Source organism: Phlebotomus papatasi, chromosome 2, assembly GCF_024763615.1.
Source record: "Phlebotomus papatasi isolate M1 chromosome 2, Ppap_2.1, whole genome shotgun sequence".
In the NCBI taxonomy this organism is placed as follows: Eukaryota; Metazoa; Arthropoda; class Insecta; order Diptera; family Psychodidae; genus Phlebotomus; species Phlebotomus papatasi.
The window spans coordinates 45,316,367-45,336,413 of record NC_077223.1 but is presented as its reverse complement, the minus strand read 5'-3'; the positions used below and the strand labels follow the sequence as shown (position 1 = coordinate 45,336,413).

General features: G+C 33.7%; 1 protein-coding gene across 3 annotated transcripts; it reads left to right on the top strand.

Annotated features, from left to right (window-relative positions):
- The first annotated feature begins 868 nt into the window (after positions 1 to 868).
- LOC129801255 (glucose-6-phosphate exchanger SLC37A2) lies at positions 869 to 18,480 on the top strand. Of its 3 annotated transcripts, none has more exons than XM_055846140.1 (5): positions 869 to 1,233; positions 5,359 to 6,133; positions 6,336 to 6,383; positions 11,326 to 11,673; positions 17,097 to 18,480. In XM_055846140.1, exons 1-5 carry the CDS (start codon positions 1,109 to 1,111, stop codon positions 17,457 to 17,459), a joined length of 1,659 nt encoding a protein of 552 aa, XP_055702115.1. In that variant the 5' UTR covers positions 869 to 1,108; the 3' UTR covers positions 17,460 to 18,480. The 3 variants fall into 3 exon arrangements, with proteins under 3 accessions (XP_055702115.1, XP_055702116.1, XP_055702114.1); XM_055846139.1 differs by having other exon boundaries at positions 879 to 1,233; positions 11,323 to 11,673; XM_055846141.1 differs by lacking the exon at positions 6,336 to 6,383.
- Positions 18,481 to 20,047: the final 1,567 nt, after the last annotated feature.

The window sequence follows — 20,047 nt, the reverse complement described above, 5'->3', positions numbered from 1 at the left end:
TTTTGTTTCTCCTATCCTATACACATATTGAGTTTACACACTCATTTATATTATCATAAATTGCATGAAAATCTCTTAATAATCATATCAAAACTAAAACAAATTTATGCCAAATATGAGCATATTTGATTCATTTGATAATCATAATAAAACTTGAAAAATGACAACAATTTTTTTTCAAATGTAACTGCTGCCCGAATTAAAAAGTAGTCCGATAAGAGCTATTATGAATTATAGCGCGAGTCTATCAATTTTGTAAAGATAATCTATTTCCTGAACGCAATATCTTAAACTTAAACTATACACTGACTTTAAGAATTATTTGCAAGCTTTCCAAGCACTTAACGTTCTTGTTCTTTTTCATATCTTCATAATTATCTTTTAAAATAGTTTAATTTTTGTCTATTATTGCAATATAAGTGGGCTAATTTTCACAATCATGAGAAAAATCAAAGTGTAAAATGTTTCCACAGTTTTTGGTCATTTCTTCTCATTTCATTTTCTTCTCATTTCGATTTCTTCTCATTTCATTCCCATTCTTCTTATCTTTGACGGTTTTCATTTAAAATTTTATGGCAAACATCTTTCAGATTCCCATCACAAGAGGCGCTGACGTAGTCTTACTAACGCAAATGGAACTTTTTGTTTCCAAAATGTTTTCTTGATTATTTTGTAACAAAAAATAAGAATGCGGACGTATTGAACGTTTTAAACAGAGCCTGATGGTATAATTGCTCTGTTTTAGATCTTATTTGCAGATGACAATGCTTATTTCATTTAAAAATCTTTCATTTTTGAGAAATTTTTGAACGCTGTATTTCTGATTTACAGTGTATTTACCGGCCATATTGAATGAAAGTAAAACTGTCACATTGGCCAGAACTTCAAGTGAGTGCACCTTTGTATTTTTTGTCAAGTTCCCTTTTGTGCTGGGTGTGCAGAATTTCTCTGAGTTTGCAAGTGATAAAACACGCCAACGAAGCGCCCCCACAATGGCTAGGTAGTACCTCGCGTTTGTCGCTGTATTGTGCGAATTTTAATTACTGGAGAATAAGATTTATTGGCATCTGTGGAGTGTGAGACACGCGATATTGTGCTGTTTTTTTTCATGAGATTCGCCTGGAGAAGGTGGAAAATTATTATGAACACCTCGGACGTGCCACTTGGCGTAAGATGCCTCCAGTTCCTCAGCACACACCTGTGTCCTCGACTGCGGATCAACAGACCTCTCTGGTGAGTTCATCTTCCGGCATTTTTGGGCGTTTTTTTTCTGGCAAGATGAGGTCATGCTTCATGCTATTGGGGAGGCTTTCTGAATGAACCGAATGAACCTATTTAGCCCCTTAATTGGCTTTTTATTTATCAATTTCAATTACATAAACTCAGTGATCTGTGCCACAACTGCCAACGTACTCGATTTCCATTTAGAAACAAATCTCTCACAAAAAAATCTACGAATAATTCAAATATTCATTTAGTAAATTTAAGCAATATAAAGAAACAAAACTTGAAATTATTCCATTTATTTGATGATTTTCTACAAATATTTGCTTAAATTTGATGTAAAACTTGTTGGGTGATGCGTGATGAGGCTTATTTCAACAAACCACTCGTGGCTTCTCATAAACAAAGTCTGACGTGGTCTCTTCCTTCAGGAGGGCAGCTTCCCTTGAATGATTTCGGTCATTCTTCAGTTTTTGCTTACAATAACACAAATATTGCAATGCAGTACCCAGAACTTCAGTCGCTTTTAATCTATTCCTAGAAGACACTTCTGAAGGTGTTTACTCTTCAAATGTCGTAGCCGGAAAAGACAAATTTTTAGTTCACCTTGCTCAATTTTTGTATTTTTCGGTTTTTTTTTTTGTTGAAGAGAAGAACCATCTATTTAAAAGGCTTTGCATTGAAAGGTGCTGTAGGCTAGGAGGGCTAGGAGATGTAAATTCGCCTAACCATGGAATTATATTCTACCGAGCATAGCTAAAAAAAACAGTGTTTTTAGCATATTTTTGCTGAGTCGATCAGCAAAAATATGGAAATGGCTAGGGGAAAGTACTCTCCCTTCGAACATTCATGCCTTCGAATAATGTGAATTTCCTTTTAGTTTTCCTAAGAGACTAACACATTTCTATTAAATATTAGTACGAAATTCCGGCCTGCTTGTAATTTCGGCCACTTTCTATGTTTCTCGACTTTCGATAGATTTACAGACTCTTCGATATCCGGCTGACTGGGGGACAAAATGACATTTAGGTTTTTTGAATGATCAACGGTTTTTCTATTATGTACAGTGTGAATTTATTTTCTGTCTGACAAAGAAAAAGAGAATTTTCTTCGTGGTGTGCTTATGTTTCATTTTTTATCACAATTGTGTATTAAAAACTTCGATACAATGTTAATAATACTTTAATTCACTCTGGACAAACTTCATGTTTAGTGAAAATAATTTTGAATATATCAACCGCCAGTGTTTGGCAGCTGTCACCCGGATATCGAAGTGCTGGATATCGAAGAGTCTACTGTAGTTTTTGCATACTCTAGGAGATTATAAGGAGTATTGTAATTTTTATTTCCAAAAGGGGCTTTCTTAAAAAAATTGGAAGTATTAAAAGAAATAAACTTTTAAAAATAACTTTATGTGCTTAGAAACAATTATGTTTTTATGGGACACCGGTGCTCCAATCGTTCTTAAAGGGTTAACCTTTAAGAACGGGAGTATTAACTGAAGAAAAGTATAATTTTTCGAATAATTTAGAGAAAAACATGGTAGGGAAAGTGCTTGCAATTTGGGACAGCTTCTAATTTTGGACACTAAGGGTAAAGTGAGACACGTCAAATAAATTAAATAAAATTATGGAATTTTCTTCGAATATTTAATGAAAAATATTTTATTATTTATCCTATTCAAGAGATATTTACACTAAAATTGTTCAATTGCTCAATTGCTTTGTTAAAATAGCAGTTTCTTGCGAGAAATATGACAGAACTTTTTTGTTTATATTAGTCTAATTTAGCTTTCTAGCGAGAAGTACTAAATAATTTGTCTTCAATATTTTTAAGTGTAAAAATCACGGTTTTGTCAGAAGTTCACCGTTGAAAATTTTTCTTATTTTGGACAGTTCTTTTTTTTTTCCTATTTCTATAAATTTTTATTATTCGTGATGATTAAATTGTATAATGGATAAGATACAAAGAAAGATCAGCTTTGAGAACAAGATACAGAAAAAAAACAAATTAAAAAGTCCCAGAAAGGCAAGGGAATACATGAATTTGCGAATATAATTGGAGTGCTGATATCAACTCTATTCAATCAATTACATGGAAAGTTTCCGGGTTTTTTAAAGACATCTTAGGTTCCTTTTTATAAACAGAAAAGATATTATTTATTGGTAGGTCGGGTTCTTGAAATGGACGATGGATCAGCTGTCCAAAGTCTACAAAGTGTCCAAAAATACAAATATGGTGTCCAAAATTACTGTCAAATTCATGTATAGGGTAAGTGTGTCAAATTTCGGCATAGTTGCATATAAGCACCGAAGTCCTAAGTTTGAAATGCAATATTTTTAATTCATATTGATATTTTTTGTTACTTCCTTTTCGGGAGGGTTGTGTGAAACCTTGAAGACTAGTTTATCATCTTTATTTTCTTTAAATCACTTCCTAAAATAATGAAAAATTAATAAAAATATGGACATTGCTTTGGGTAGTATTCCGGCCACTTTGAGTGAAATCCCGGCCACCTTTTTTCTGACCACCTTTTGTGACGGAACGGATAGAAAATTTCAAAACGTCAAGCGGAACGAGTTTAATATTTAGTTTAATACGTTTATATGACCCACAAGCCTTGAGATCTTCCGTGTAATTTGTCCTGACGACCTGAAGAGTTTACCTTGGCATCCCGAATTTACGCGCAGATTCCCGTAGCAATTTGACCTTCCTGAATTCTTCCAAGGCCTTTTCCACATCATCTTTTTCAAAGAAGCGATGGTTCGAATCGAGCGTTCGAATTTAGAAGACTCTACTGTATATACTTTTTTACGCGAAATACTGGGAAATTTTACCCGACATTTAAAGATTGATTCATTATTAACATAAACAACAATTTTTAATGAAAACTAATCAATTTTCATGAAAAAACACCAAAGGAAAACCTTTTGCACTTCACCACAATTTACAAGACTGCTAGAAACACAATCGATCTGTCACATTTTTTGGAAGACTCTTTCCACACCGAGTTTTTACAACGCAATTTAAATTCAAATTATACCTAATATTTAACGGCCTTTGTGTTAATATATCCTAAAATGAATAAATATTTAAAAGCAAAGTGAATTCATTGACTATTCGAAGATTACATACATAATTTTAATTTATTTATTTCCATGGCCAAAATTACACTCGAAGTGGCCGATATTAGAAGCTGGCCGAAATTTGGCACACTTCCCATAATTTAGCTCCACAAAGCATTGTCAAGCTAAATTACGACAAGGCTAGGTTCAGTTTCATTTAAAATAGGAGAAAAATACCCTATTTTAAAGGTGTCCCAATTCAAAGGTGCATCACTTCCCCCTAACTGTGAATTTTTCGAATTGAATTTTTGGTAAATGTGAAAATCATTTGGTATTCCAACCATTATGAGTAATTTGAATTCATTTCAAAAGACATACAAGCAATTAGGCATTTTTTAACAACTCATTAGCAAAGTGAGAAAGGCTTCAAAAGAAAAAGACCAAAAATTACTGCAAAAATCATAAAATACCATTGTTCGTCAAATAGATTCTTATAGACTTTACCTTACCTCTGCAAATGCATTTAACACTGACATAACACTTTGTGACAGAGTATCAAGATAAGCCTTAATCCAATTGTACACATCTAGAGAAATTATTTGTTGCTGAATTTTCCGCATCGCTAATTATTGCGGCAGCCAGAGAAAGATAAGAGAGAAAAAATTACTAATCAAATTTTTTTCCTATCTGACTTTAATTATATGTGTCACTTTTATTCATATTCCTTTAATTTTTTTCTCACAAATCCATTTTGATTTTTTTTGAAAAATGCAAATGATATGACCTGAAAATCAGAGTTGAAGCAATTTTACTCTCTCTCTCTCTTTGGGAGATAAGATTATTGCATTTTTTGTTATTAATTTCATTCTTCGAACAAATTAAATTTTGCGCATTTGTCTTTGAGGGGAAAAAATGAATTATCGAATGCATTCTAGTATGAAGTAGTATAATTATCCTATTTCGCGTGTTTCTTTTTTGATAAGCAAAAAATTCATATAATTTTTTTGAGGGTCATGAACCCCATTTCTGACACCAAATTTCGTTTTTTTTTCTCCTTTCTGTCGTTCAGCTACAAGTTTAGCGTCTTGGCACTGACTTACATTGCCTATTGCTGCTACCACTTGACCAGGAAGCCAATCTCTGTGGTTAAATCCGTCCTGCATCGCAATTGTTCCACTGTAGCACTGCCAAAGGGTGTCTTGCTCAGTGATGCCATTGACAACAGCACTTGGTGTGACTACCCACCTTTCGATGGTCCCAATGCATCAGCTCTATTTGGGACACTCGATTCGGCCTTCCTCTTTTGCTATGCTGCAGCAATGTTTGCGTCTGGATTTATTGCTGAGAGGGTATCCCTGAGGTATTTTCTAACCTTTGGGATGCTTTTCTCGGGAATTTTTTGCTACTTGTTCGGACTGGCAAAGACCTACAGTATCCATTCGATGGCATACTTTATTTTTGTCCAGGCAATGGCTGGAATATTTCAGACCACCGGATGGCCAGGTGTGGTAACTGTGGTGGGTAGATGGTTCGATAGATCCAAACGTGGCCTGATTTTTGGCATCTGGAACAGTCACACGTCCATTGGAAATATTTTGGGATCACTGATTGCAGCAAATTATGTGGAAAGTGACTGGTCGAGGTCATTTATTGTGCCAGGATTCATCATGGGCGTCTGTGGGTTCATTCTCTTTCTCTTCCTGGTGGATTCACCGGATTCAGTGGGATTGACAGAGAGGAATATGGAGGCAAGGCGGAGAGATCAGTATTCACGCGTGGAGAGCAATGACAGTCCAACGGATGATTCTGAACCCGATGATACGGATATTGTTGTTGGGGAACAGGTGCAAAAACCATTTAATCTGCTATTTGATTTAATATGTTGATTTAGCATGTAATTATTGCATGATTCCATTTGCAACAGTCACTTGGTGACTTCTCTTTATATTTTATTACCTTTCTTTTTGTGCATGAAGAACTTTTTTAGCTAACAGTGTGTTATTTCTTTCTTTGCTGCCCATCCCCCACAAAAAAAAACATAAACAGGAGGTCAGTGGAAACGTCGTGAGACCACTTAGAGGCAGTATTAACACTGTAAGTGCATGAATTTTCTATTCAAAATTGATTGACCCATTGATTAATTGACACTGAAATTGAGCACCAACAATTGATTTAGCACAATATAATTTGATTTGTCACTAACAGTTTCACAGCAATTAGGAGTATTTAGTGTAATTTGCGTGATTTTCTTTTTGATAATCTTTTGCTGGTTTTTGGATTTTTATCAATTCTCTAAAGTAAACTTCAAGAGAATTTATAAAACTAAACGTCCTTAAGAATACTAAAAATTCTATTTAAAGATTAAATAGAATTCAATTAAAATATTACTTTGATGATAGAATTCCTTTAGTATTTCAAGGTTCTTTTTCAATGAGATTAATAAAGTTTCTATTTAAATATTTAATAGAGAAATCTGGGGTAAAATGTGTGACAGTCTTAGAAGAAATTATCACTACAACTTTACTTAAGATTGCTTCCCTCTATCTCAAAGAAAAAAAAATACTTTTCGACATATCGATTCTATAAAAAAAAATGATTATGTAGAATACATGGAGTTCCGCTTTGAAAGAATTTTTCGGGACCGAAAAAAGCCCGCGAATTAACTCCAGGACACAGTAAAGTTGCATATCTGCAGGAGATATCTTTGGGATAAGTTATGGAAAGGCCGTGATGTATGCAAGACATTTTCGGCGCTAATTTTTCAGCCTTATTTTCAGGGCCAACGGTACATAAGAAATGTATTTCAAATTTCAAATCTCCAATGAAATGTAAAAAATACTTATTGTAAAACCGAAACATACAACCAGAGAAAGGATATTTCCACCGTTTAGTCCTGGAGGTTGGAATCAACGCAAAGACGGCGGTGGACGCATGGGGGGTGGGAAAGGTCAAGAATGAGATGAAATGAATTCAAAAAAAATTTACCGCGTGAAAAAAAAGTTGCATACATTTAGAAGAACTTCAAAAATTATTTTATAAATGAGCTCCCAATAGTAGGCAATTCATATCAAATTCTTTCATCCCGTTTTCTCTCAAGCCGGAATTCTCTGTAAAACAATCTCAGCTAAACTCTACGAATTCGTCGCAGACCATTTCTTTCTCCATCTTATCGATAAAATGTGTTTTTCAAGGCAGAATTCGAAAGCTACTTTTCACGCGAAATGTCTCTTTTCGGATTTATAATAGGCAGAAAAGGCGAACTGGAGATAAGTGAGATATGACCTCAATCAGTAAAGATTTTTGCTACATTCAAGCTGTGCCTCCTATCCCTTTTTACTCCGAATAATCATTTATTTATTTATTTTTTTTAAATCCGAAAATGGACAACGGAATTGTTTTTAGTACATTCAAATTATTGTAGAAACCCTAAAAACACTCATTTACATAATTTTGGAAAATAAATTGGTCAAAATTGATATCGTCTTTATGAAAAATGTTTGCTAGAAGCCGTCAAATCTTTGAAGAGTTATGGAGAATCGATCTCTCATATTTGAATTTATAGAATTTTTAAGTTTTGTATTTGTCACAATTTGCCCCAGGTTCCCCTATTTGATAGTAGTTAATAACAGGTTTTAATTTGGTTAATATAGAAGATTTGTTATGATAGGATAACTAAACAGTATTTAGATCATAGCACTTTTATACATGAAATCTTTCACAATTTCTTGGAAAAGAAGAAGTGTTCACAGTAATAGTGCTGTAACAATTGAAAACTTTTGCGATAGCTTACCAAATCAATTTAATTATAAAGCCATTACTGTCGTTTGCGAAAAAGCTATGGAACTCTTATTTTCAAAATAATTAAAATTTAGCACATGCACCGTATTTCGTTAATTTACGCATTTTCATTGCAATTCTTACGCAAATTTTCCATTACCGTATTACCTTATCTCATACTCGGTGGCACTACGTGAAAATAATATAAGAAACTTGGAGAAATAAAACGAAAATTTGATAAACGGTGAGCCAGAAAAACTGTAATAGAAATGAATCGTACAGTTTTTTTGCTCGCCGTTTACCGTTTATCGAATTTTTGTTTTATTTCTTCAATTTTCTTATATTATTTTCACCTAGTGCCACCAAATATGAGATAAGGTAATACGGTAATCGAGAATTTGTGTGAGAATTGCAATGAAAATGCGTAAATTAACGAAATACGGTGAGGCTATAGCGAGCATTTAATTGTCAATGTGATTCTGCCCTTATAGTTCATACTAAATGAGAAAAAATGTAGAGGTTTTATGTTTCGTAACTGCATCGTATTTATTTTAGTACAAGTCAAAAACGATATAAAATTATAAAGAAAGCCAGGATTAAAAACAACTAATTTAATATAAATTTACTGTTCTAATTCCTTTTTTTATATAAATTCACTGTAAAATAATTTGAAAGTTTAATAGACAGATATATAGACTTCTATTCCTATTTTATAATAAGGTTGCGACAACCGCTGTTGTACAATACTGGACTCTTTAAGAAGCTTAGTCCATAGGACATGAGTTTCATTGACAAAACGTGATATTTTTCTAAATAAATTTTTGCAAAAAAAATCTTATTTAAAATTTAGTAAAATAATTAGTATAAATATCTTGTATTTTAATCTCGACTGTACTAAAAAATGGCTAGATTTCTGATCGTCTGGGATTTAGTACAAAATATGATGAAGTCTCAAAACTGATAGCTTCGATTTTTTTAAGAAATCAGAAATACCAGATTTTAATTCTATTTTATTTAATTCAATATCGTGTGATTTCTTTTAGTACAAACATGTGCTAAATATCCAAAGTTGTTGTATATGGTCTTTAGCTAATCAGATGTTTTTAATTATTTTCTATGTCTCAGAGTTACAGTGATATTCCAATGAAAAATTACCATGTTTTTTTATCTTTACTGTTCTCAAAGACTTCTACACAGAAAAAATTTTCGTAAAATTGTTCGTAAATGTTTGTAAATTTTCACTGAGGCCTATAGAAATTCTCGTAAATTGTATAGCCTACAAACAAGTGCGTAAAAGTTGGTACTTTTTCCAGAAACATTGTTCGTAAAATGATCGTTTGATAAGCATTTTTCTTCATTTACAAACATTTGTTCGTAAATGTTCGTAAAATTTTGGCATATGTTCGTAAATTTTTGACAGATAAACAAAAATCTATGAACAAATGTTTTAGGGGTCTCGGTAGCTCAATGGGCAAAGTGTTGGCTTTGTGACGCAGAGGCCCTCGGTTCGATCCTTGATCGAAGCGCGTCCGGTGAATAATTGGAAAACAGTTTTTCACCGTCCTTGAAAGCTACAAACTGAACGCAAAAATATCAAGAAGGAAGTATGATAAAAGATAAGGGTGCAAAAAAGGATTTGTAATGGAGAAAAAAGAAAAATGATATGGAGAGATGAGAGGAACAAACATATGAGAAAAAAGAAAACAGATGGAACTCGTATGTAAATAAGAGTGAGCGAAATGGCTATATGGACCTGATTGAGTCTGACAGCCAAAACGTAAAACAAGAGAGAGAGAGAACAAATGTTTTTGGCTATATGGACCCGAGTGAGTCCGACAGCCTTACATAAAACAGAAGAAGAAGAAGAAGAAGAACAAATGTTTGTATACAAGAACAAAAAATACTTGTCAAGTGATTATGTTACAAACAGTGTTTGTGAAGAAATACAAACTTTTACGAACTTGTTTGGGCGTTGTACAATTTACTAGCATTTCGTAAGTCCCCTGTAGAAATTCACAAACAATTACGAACAATTTAATTTTGGTGTTGAGCTTACATGACCACAGACCACCCGGTCGACCCGTCGAAATTATTATTATATCGGAAAATAAATTTAAAAAAAAAATAATAAAATAAAATAAAATATATTTTGCATTAGCCGTACTCACTATGGCGCTGTTATCTTGTAATATCGTTATCTCGTTATCTCGTTATGTTCTCGCAATGTATTTTATAAATGAAAAATTATAACAAGATAACAGATTACGGAGATTACGAGATAACAACGCCATAGTGAGTACGGCTATTGTATATTCTCTTAGTACGTAAAATCTAAAAGTTCATGGAAATTCGAGGAACAAAAAAGGTGGCCGAAATTGCAAGCTGGCCGGAATTTGGCACACTTACCCTAGAAGACCAAGAAAACCTATTGAGACAGGAAAAGCAACACAAAGAAAGTCGATAATGCAGAAGCACTTGAGAACAGTAGAGTTAAAACACATAATTCATTTTTCATTGCAATGGAATAGTACCATAATAGGGTGGAGTCTACACTTATGGATGCTATACACTTATGGACAGCGTGAAAAAATCTTAAGTTTTTACGTAAAACAGATTTGGAAAAGTTATAAAATTATTAGTTTATGTTGTAATTAACACTTTTTTGATTTTTCTAAATCAGTTTAGTGTAATAACTTAAGATTTTTGCGTTGTCCATAAGTGTATACAACATCCATAAGTGTAGATTCCACCCTACTACTTTTTAATGTGTTCTATTTTACTGATTTCGTTCAGAACTTAATTTTAAATATAGAATATGGAATATTTGCCTCTAAAATTATAATTTTTTGTTGAAAAAGAAAAAGCTTATCACATTGCAATGTTGAAAACTTTATTAGAAAAAAAAATTCAAATCGCTTTTGGGACTTGTTGCTGATAAAATTAAGGTCGTCTTTGTATGCGATAAAGTGCGAACTCTGTAGGCTGAATTCTTGGGGCATCCCGAAAAATGTTGTTTGGTCGTGATAATCACATGAAGATAACACTTCACGTGTGAAAATCATGTAGATAGATGTAGAGTGAGGAAGCCAAAAATCAATCGATGAGTAAATATTTACATGTATATAGAGCTCAATGCGTAATTTCTATTGAAATACTATTGATTTTGTCATACAATAGGAGCATTGCCCTTATGAATTATTTGTGTTTCAATTGAACTAATTTGGGTATTAATATTCTTTTGATTTTTTATCCTTGGCAGGAAGTTAATATGAGGGTAAATGAGCGAAGCCCAATGTTGGGCAGTGTCTCATCTGTTGCCTCCAATAACAGGGAAGCAATTGGATTTGGAGGAGCTCTACAGATTCCTGGAGTTGTAGAATTTTCCTTCTGTCTGTTCTTCTCGAAGCTTGTTAGCTACACATTCCTCTACTGGCTGCCACTCTACATTCAATCCTCTACGACGCTAAATGCCGAATTGAGCGCCGACCTGTCCACGGTGTTTGACGTGGGTGGAATCATTGGAGCAATTGCCGCTGGTATTCTCTCTGACTACACAAATATGCCCGCAAGTACATGCTCCGGGATGTTGGCTGTGGCTGTTCCGATGGTGAGTTATCTCCCCCTCATCCCATTGTTTATTTTGACATCCCGAGCCGAGAGACTGTTGCCTTATCAGCTGGGCGCTGATCAGGCGAAAATGCGGCCAGATTCACGTTCTCTCTGGAAATAGGGTTGCAGTAAAAATTCGTGCTAATTTTTTCCGTATTTATGCTGGACTCTTATCATTTATGACCAATCACGGATGTATCTGATGATTTTCCTTTCTTCTCTTGCGAAATGCAAATAAAATGATAAGAGTTATTTTGAAAAAAAAAGTGATTTTTATAGATGAAAACGATGAAAACAATTACAAATTTTCCAGCCATTTCAGCGAGTCTTACGACTTTCTTTGTTTCTTTTTTTTTGCTATCTTATCGTGATTAATTAAGAAGCAAATTTACCCTATCATGAATTATATCTTTTTCTCATATTATTAGACGTGTTTAAAATTGATGCGTATTTTCACAGGTGTAAGATATAATTGCAGCTTTTTTTTAATATGGTTCATTTCATCATGATTAATTCTGTAACTATTTGTAGAAAAAATAAATGGAATAACTGCGAATTTGTCATTAAGATGAAATGTTCAATAAAACTTAACTATTACACAGAAACAATACTTTGTAAAATTCCTACGGGGGACTTACGAAATACTTGTAAAGCGTATAACTTACAAACAAGTTTGTAAATGTTTGTATTTTTTCCACAAATATTGTTTGCAAAATGATCGCTTGACGAGCATTTTTTTGTTCTTTTGCAAATATTTGTTCGTAAATATTCGTAAACGCACAAACAATGTTTGTAAAATTTTGTTATTTGTTTGTAAAGTTTTGTCAGAAAAACAAATATGTGCAAACAAATGTTCGTAAAAGAACAAAATATGCTCGTCAAATGATCATTTTACGAACAATGTTCCTGAAAAGGGTACAAACACTTACGAACTTTTTAGTAGATTATACGGTTTACGAGGATTTTGTACGTCCCCAATGTGGGAATTCACAAACATTTACGAACAATTTTACGAAATATTTTCTTTGTGTGTAGATATCAAAAATAGATGTTAAAGGGTTTCAGATTTGCGAAATGCTCGAACTCACGAGATAGAGTTTCGAAAAACTTATTCCGAAATGAAAAAGGGGTGTCAAAGCGTACCATTGCAAACCTTTACGTTAGCAAAATGCTCTAACTCTAACTCTTGCCTTTAAAACTAACCCCAAAAGAACTCTTGCTTCAATTATCATTTACCGATTCATAGCCGATTTGATCCGATTCATAAATCACTAAAAAGATCCCCCAATATAGCTTAGAAGTAATATAATTAAATTCCGAATAAAAATAATTATCGTTTCAATCGATTGGAAGCAGTTTAGATTTGTGAGGAATTCCAAGACCTTTCCAACGAGCCCTTACATGAACCTAATCGGTTGAGAAATACGCTCTTTAGAGCCTTCTTGAGATTTGACTTTGAAAAATCGTTATTACAAAACGAAATACTCGGCTACACAGTAAAAAATTTCGGCAAATATTTTTTTTTTCAAAAATTAACTCATCGACGGACACCCAAATTTTTGCCACAATCTTGTTCCTTTGACGAGAATCAAGAAGATACTCAACATTAGTAACGAATTTGTTCCAAAAATGAGCTCGTCCATGGACACCGAAAATTTTTGGAACATTTTTTTACCTTCTAGGAGAAATAAAAAGACACCCAATTTTATTAACGAATTTGTTCCAAAAGCCCAGGGGTCTCTCGCCATTCATTTTTCCTTACGTTTTTTGCACAGAGGCACTGAATACTAATGGCAATTTTTTTTTCCTGAAGGGAATTGACTTATCGGTCTGATATATTTCGAAATTGTGCGTTGAAAGCTATCTAAAATACATATTTCATAATGTTCACCGAAATAGTATAAGAACTACGAGCAAATTTGTTTAAGTCGTGGTGCAATATCTGCAAAATTTTTACAAGGAAAACTGAAAAATAGCTTCACAATTGGCTTGATGGGCTCCTGCGAAAGACATTTGTTCGAAGCGAAGAGAATGCTAAATATGTGACATTTTTCGAGCTAGAAATATTTATCCTTTCACTTTTTTTTTAATTCGAAATTCCCGAGATTCCTTTCCCTTCTGCTGCTATAGCACCCGCATATGATTTTGTAATGCACGTGTCTGTATAAAACAATGTTAAGTTGGCTTTTATTTGATGTTCCTTATGAACTTTCACCACCGAAATCCATCTCGACTGAAGTATAGGTCTTAACTGTAAGACGAAACGGACGAAACCTTTTAAATTACACAAATTTGATCCCAAAAATGAGAATAAAATATCTATGTTCGGTTTCAAATTTTAAGAACAAATTTATATAAAAAGAAATCGACTCGAATTTGCAGATATTTCACCGTATCAAAACAGTTGTAAAACAAAATTTAACGCAATTGTCACCATATTTCGTAACAAAACCGTAAAGAAAAAATATTGGAATAAAGAAATATCTTCTCCAGGTACATGTTTGTTCTAAAAAGAATTGTTCCAAAGAAAATTTGTCCGAATATATTGGTAGTCTCCAAAAGTTTTTACTGTGTAGGTAACTTCTAAAACATATTCAAAAAGAAAAAGAAATCCTCCGACGCGTTTTCTAGAAATCCCCAAAAGACATGGAAGTGTAGGAGTAAATGAGGAGCATTTTAGTAGTTCCGGGATCGATTTATGGAGAGTCTCCGATTGTTTCAAGTCCATATCTCTAACACTTTGGCTTCTAGGCGTGGTAACGGCCGTTTGATTGGACTAACAACGTGACATGATTTCTCAGAAATCGTCTAAAATGCGAAAATATGTTGAGAAAAGTGGTCTCCGTTGTCTAGAATGAGGAAATTTTCGGGGATGAAAAAATCGAGAGATTACACTCTGTCCCGGCATTATGCACTTCGGGATTATGAACCTGACGGAATTATGCACATATAATTATGCTAATTTGCCTACCATTGGGAGTCAATTTATAAAATCATTTTTGAAATATGCCTGAATGTATACTATTTCGTGACGCGGGAATTTTGAAAACACTATGCTTTTTTTCAGTATAAAACTTTAGTTTCTTTTATTAAGTTAAAATTTTTAAATATTCTAACCATTTATTGAAGAACTCTGGCCAAAGAGTACTGTTTGTTGATGCATTTCTCACAAACAGTTGAATCTTTTTGTTCTCACTTGTTTTACTCCACGCGAAATTCGTTCTATGGCCGATTCATTCAAAAGAAATCTCCTGCGGTTATGCAAATTTTCTCGATGCATAATTCCATTTCGCGCCTTTTTTGCGGTCCCGAAAATGTGCATAATCCCGGGACTGAGTGTATACTCTCTGTAGAGTTCGGACAGTAAAAAAGAAGTTCGAGTGTCCCAGCTATGCAGAATTCTTGAACTCACAAGATATAACTGTCCATGCATTATCTGCTCTCGATTGTATCCCAGTTTAAAACGAAAAAAAATTATTCATAAATCGGAAAATCATTCATATTCAGCATATTCATAATCAGGAATAAAATACGATTGTTAAAACTGCTCCCTCTTGCAGTTCGAGCACTTAAAATCGATTAAGTAGTGCTCATTTCAGAATTATTTGACATTATTAACACTAAACATACCGACCATTTTTGTTCATTTTTCGGTCGAATGACAAACTGCGGTAGGGTAGGATACTCAATAAATTTGTCTTGGAAAATATCAAAAAATTAAAATTTAAACATTGAAAAATATATTACATGCATGTTTTAAGATATTCATAAAGTTTGATACTGACATTGTACCGTTTAAATATGTGGTAATTTTAAACCGGGTAATTTGGCCGGGTCTTAGTAGGCTTAGTGTTAATAGCTCCGGCACACCTTTTAGATCAGGAAAATTTCATAAAGTCGAAATTCGAAACCCTTTCTTTCTCACATGTTTTGCATATGACTATCTCATTCTTTCGCATACCAAATTCGATTGAGCCAAATTGAATTTGGAGTGATGTTTGAAGAGAAGAAGAAGAGTGCGTGAGAATGAGATAGACATATGCAAAACATGTGAGAAAGAAAGGGATCCGAAATTCGACTTCATGAAATTTTCTTGATCTAAAAGGTGTGTGGGAGCCATAGCAAATAGACATTATCATCATACTCGAGAGAGATAATTCGATTATGGTCACTTTATCGATATTATTATCAATTTGGACTGGTGCATTCGTATTTAAAAACAGAAATCGTTCAAGCCGTTTTCGAAATAAATAAAAGCACATGGATTTTTGAGGATTGAGGGTGAAAAATACCTTTAGATAATATTAACTTATGAGAGGGGTTCACCGAAGACCGGAAGGTTGTATCTCCTACCGTTTGGCCTTTAAACGTAAATCAATTATGGGTGCGTTTTATTTTACTGATTCATTACCAATTGGAACCGATACAGTCTGTGAAGTTTCAAATTAAAAAAAAATGCAAATTTAATTTAAGCGGATCAATTGAGAAATGAACCCTGCAGAGTCGTTTAAATCGGACATTTAAAAGTCGAAATTTTGAATTTTTCCGTCATAAAACATCGATAATGAAAAATCGCTATAACGGTTTTTCAGGAGGGGGGGTTAAAGAAATATCGTTCTAGTCACTTAGAGGGGGGGTCACCCAAAACCTCAAGTTAATATCTCTTCCCGTTTCACCTCTATTCCAATTTACAAGTTGAAAGACGAGTGGATTAGTGTATGGCAAGCTAGAAAATGGATTAATTTTGTAAATGGGTTGAGTTCTATACGAATTTGTACGAGGGATTCAAAGATCTTTCAAACTCTGTTTCAAGCTTCTCCCAATCTTTTGAAAAAATATGCTTTTTAAAATAAAACTGAGGAAAAAAAGATTGTGCGATTAACTTTTTTTCCTCATAACTTTAACACTTTTTAGGTGTAAAAATATATGAACGTTTTTTAATGTTAATTTTACACCTTTTTAAGGATAAAATTAACATGAAAAGGGTAACTTTAACCCTCGATACACCTAAAAAGGGTAATATTTACACCGATTTCGGATCAATACTGCAGGGTAAAATTAACATTTCCGGAATGTTATTTTAACTTTTTCGGATTTCTCTCAGTCAGTGTGATGAAATTTCTTCCTATGGATTGTAAGTTTCCTTCTCAAAAATTACTTTTTTTATGAATTGAGTGTGACTATAAATCGCAATAATTTTGCAAAAAGTGGATCAAGCCATGAACTTGATAACTTTATGTAATTCAAACACAACACGCAAAAATTCTAAACATTGAGCTTTCACAAAAAAGGGTGATATTTTTGCAAAAAGAAAAAACTTGTATGGTGTTATAGAAATGGGATGATTTCATCATTTTGCTGAAAAATTCGTTGGAGACACGTGTTCTAATCAGTAAACTGACTTTTTTGTGCCTGTTGCAGTTGCTTGTGTATCAACACTGGGGTACGCTATCACTGCCCGTGAATATTCTGCTGCTGTTTGTGGTGGGTATTTTGGTGAATGGCCCCTATGCCCTGATAACTACATCTGTGAGTGCTGAATTGGGCCAGCACAGTTGTCTGCAGGGCAATGCTAAGGCTGTGGCTACTGTGACAGCCATTATTGATGGTACGGGATCAATTGGGGCGGCTGTGGGACCTCTGCTGGCCGGACTGGTGTCCACTTCTGGCTGGGAGAATGTCTTCTACATGTTGATGATTTCGGACGTTTTAGCTCTGTTGCTGCTCGTACGTCTTGCCACGAAGGAGTTTAAGCGTCGGAAGCGAAATGTTCGGATTGAATGAGGAGGGCTAAACAGGAGAGAGAATTTTTGTCCTGCATAAAAAAGAAAATTAAATAAGAATTTAGAGATAATTTGAGAATTGTGGGAGGGTGAAAATGTTTTGTAACCAAAAATCGGTTATAAGTATTTTATATGAAACAAAGAAGAAAAAGATGATAAAATAATCCAAAGGTCGAGAAAAGGCTCAGGAGATCATTTAAGAGCAATTTTTGTAGAAATTTGTTTTTTTTTTGCCATGTAAATAAGAGATCTATCTTTATCTCTCAAGTTAAGAGTTGAATTGATATTAACAAAATTTTCGTTGATTTTGAGCTATCTTAAATGTTTTCTTCATTTTATCATTTTGACCTACAATATATGAATTTTTTTGGGGAATGTGGAAGAGAAGACACTAATTTTTAAAATTCGCAGTGTCGTCAACATTTTACAGACAATAATAAAGAAGAAGAGGAACATTTCCAACAATTTAGATTACAATATTCTCGTCTTATCAGATAAAAATACGAGAAGAAGCAGGAAACTTTGTAAGAATTCTACAGTCTCAAACATACTCGCGTTTTCTAAACATTCAAGTAGAATGAATGACGAGTGTAAATTTCTCATTTTACCAGGAATTATCCTCTGTGTAGTTATTTTGGTAAGGCCAGAGAGTAAGATTTCCAATTAAAAGAATTGTCTAATAATTAATCTTATTGAAAAAAAAAACAAAAAAAAATCTCTGTAATAGATTTTCTGTCTGATTTTTTCCGTACTAATATGTGAGTGCAAAGATGTGAGGGAAATGAACAGGATCAACAAGGAGGCTTACATGAGCCGGAAGGTGAAGAAAGTGCAGGAAAATGGAAATATTGGAAGGATTTGTGCAAATGAGAAGAAGAAATTGATGGAAAATCACAATCATACGGAAACGGATAAGCAGAAAGTATCTCGTAGTTCATCAATAACTACAGTTTAAGCACAGAATTTTATTCTACTATGTATAAAAGGAAATTTGTAAAATATATTTAAATCTAAATCAAAAATGGAATTATTTGGATTTTAGGTTCCGATTCTTGATCCGATGAGAAGTTACTTGAAAAAAATCTCTTTACCCTTGCTCTTGCCCACTTAAAATCTTGAATCAAAGAATACTGTGGAAAGTTCGCCATTTTCCCTCTTATTATTGGATTATTGCATAAGTTCGTAGGACTGCCTAAGCTAAGATAAATTTCAACTGATATTTTTTTTTTAGAAATTATAGGGCATTATTCTGCGAATAAAGATAAAGATAAAGTTTCAAAATAAAGATTTTAAAAATTTCAAGATTTGGCATTCTGCGATCTTGGATAAAAAGTCGAAGAAGCGCAAATAAAAATCTCAATATCCAAACTGTCACTTATGCCTTGACATTTTGGCACTTTAGTCAACCAAGCCGATTTCTTGGTAGGAGTAGGAAATATTTTATCTAGTTAATTTTCACGACAAGGAGTGGAAATTTTCTTTTAAAATTGTGGTGGACGAGGAAAATCTTTCGGGTGGTATAAAATAACTTACAAAATTGACAACTTTAAGTGTAAAAGTCCTGGAAATAATTTCACTTTTCATACACTTCTCAGGTACACTCGACTCTTCGTTATCCGGCTGACTGGGGGACAAAATGACATTTAGGTTTTTTGAATCTGGTCAACGGTTTTTATATTTTCTGCTGTGGGAATTTGTTTTCTGTCGAAAAACAACAGAATTTTCTTTGTGGTGTGTTTATGCTTCATTTTGTAGCACGATTGTGTGTCAAAAACTTTAATTAAAATGAAAATAACACATTAATTCACTCTCAACCGCCAACGTTTGGCAGCTGTCACCCGGATTACGAAGTGCCGGATAACGAAGAGCTGAGTGTACTGTGGGAAAAAATATTTCCGGAACAAAAAGAGCTTGAATTTGATTGAACAGCAAGAAAACAGAGGGAATGTTTTATAAATTTTAGACGATTGGATTAAGGTACAGACACCCCGAATTTCATGTTCAATTGTTTTTAATGTTAGATTTTTGAGTGCACTTTTCACAAAATTTCTTAGATGGATTTACCGATTTAAGAATCAGGAAACATCTGGCAACAAAACAGTAGTTAGTCAAAAATTAAAATTTTGACTAACTACATACTGAGATGGAAGGGCTCTCTTGATGTTCAAGTCAGTCATAAAGAACCCAGATAACTTTTAGCTACCGATTCATCACTGTCATTGTCATTAAATCGAAAAATAATGTTCACTGTGTTATAAAACGTATGAGATTCTAGTCGAGGAAATTCCTCTAGATCCTAAACCTGAAGCTTCGGCACATAAAGTACCTGTAAGGGCCTTGGCAGACTTGAGGATTAACTGAGAGACGGCTTAGCATAACTATATTCGAAATAATGGTTAAACTATATTTCTATCAATTTCCGCTAAGCTATCTCTCGGCTTAAGTCCTAAGTGTGTCAAGGACCTAACAATAACGAGGGCTAAGATTGTGTAGGAAGAAGGACGAGTGAGTTTCCGGGCGTACTTGACAAAATACAAAACAAAATCTCAGGAGATGTGATGTCCTGGAGGAACCGGGAGAAATCTTCTG

Excerpts from the sequence above, each read along its gene's own strand:
- LOC129801255 (XM_055846139.1), top strand. The coding sequence starts at position 1,109 with ATGAGATTCGCCTGGAGAAGGTGGAAAATTATTATGAACACCTCGGAC. Across the intron at positions 6,134-6,335 it reads ATATTGTTGTTGGGGAACAG|GAGGTCAGTGGAAACGTCGT; the intron begins GTGCAAAAACCA and ends AAACATAAACAG. Across the intron at positions 11,674-17,096 it reads TGGCTGTGGCTGTTCCGATG|TTGCTTGTGTATCAACACTG; the intron begins GTGAGTTATCTC and ends TGCCTGTTGCAG.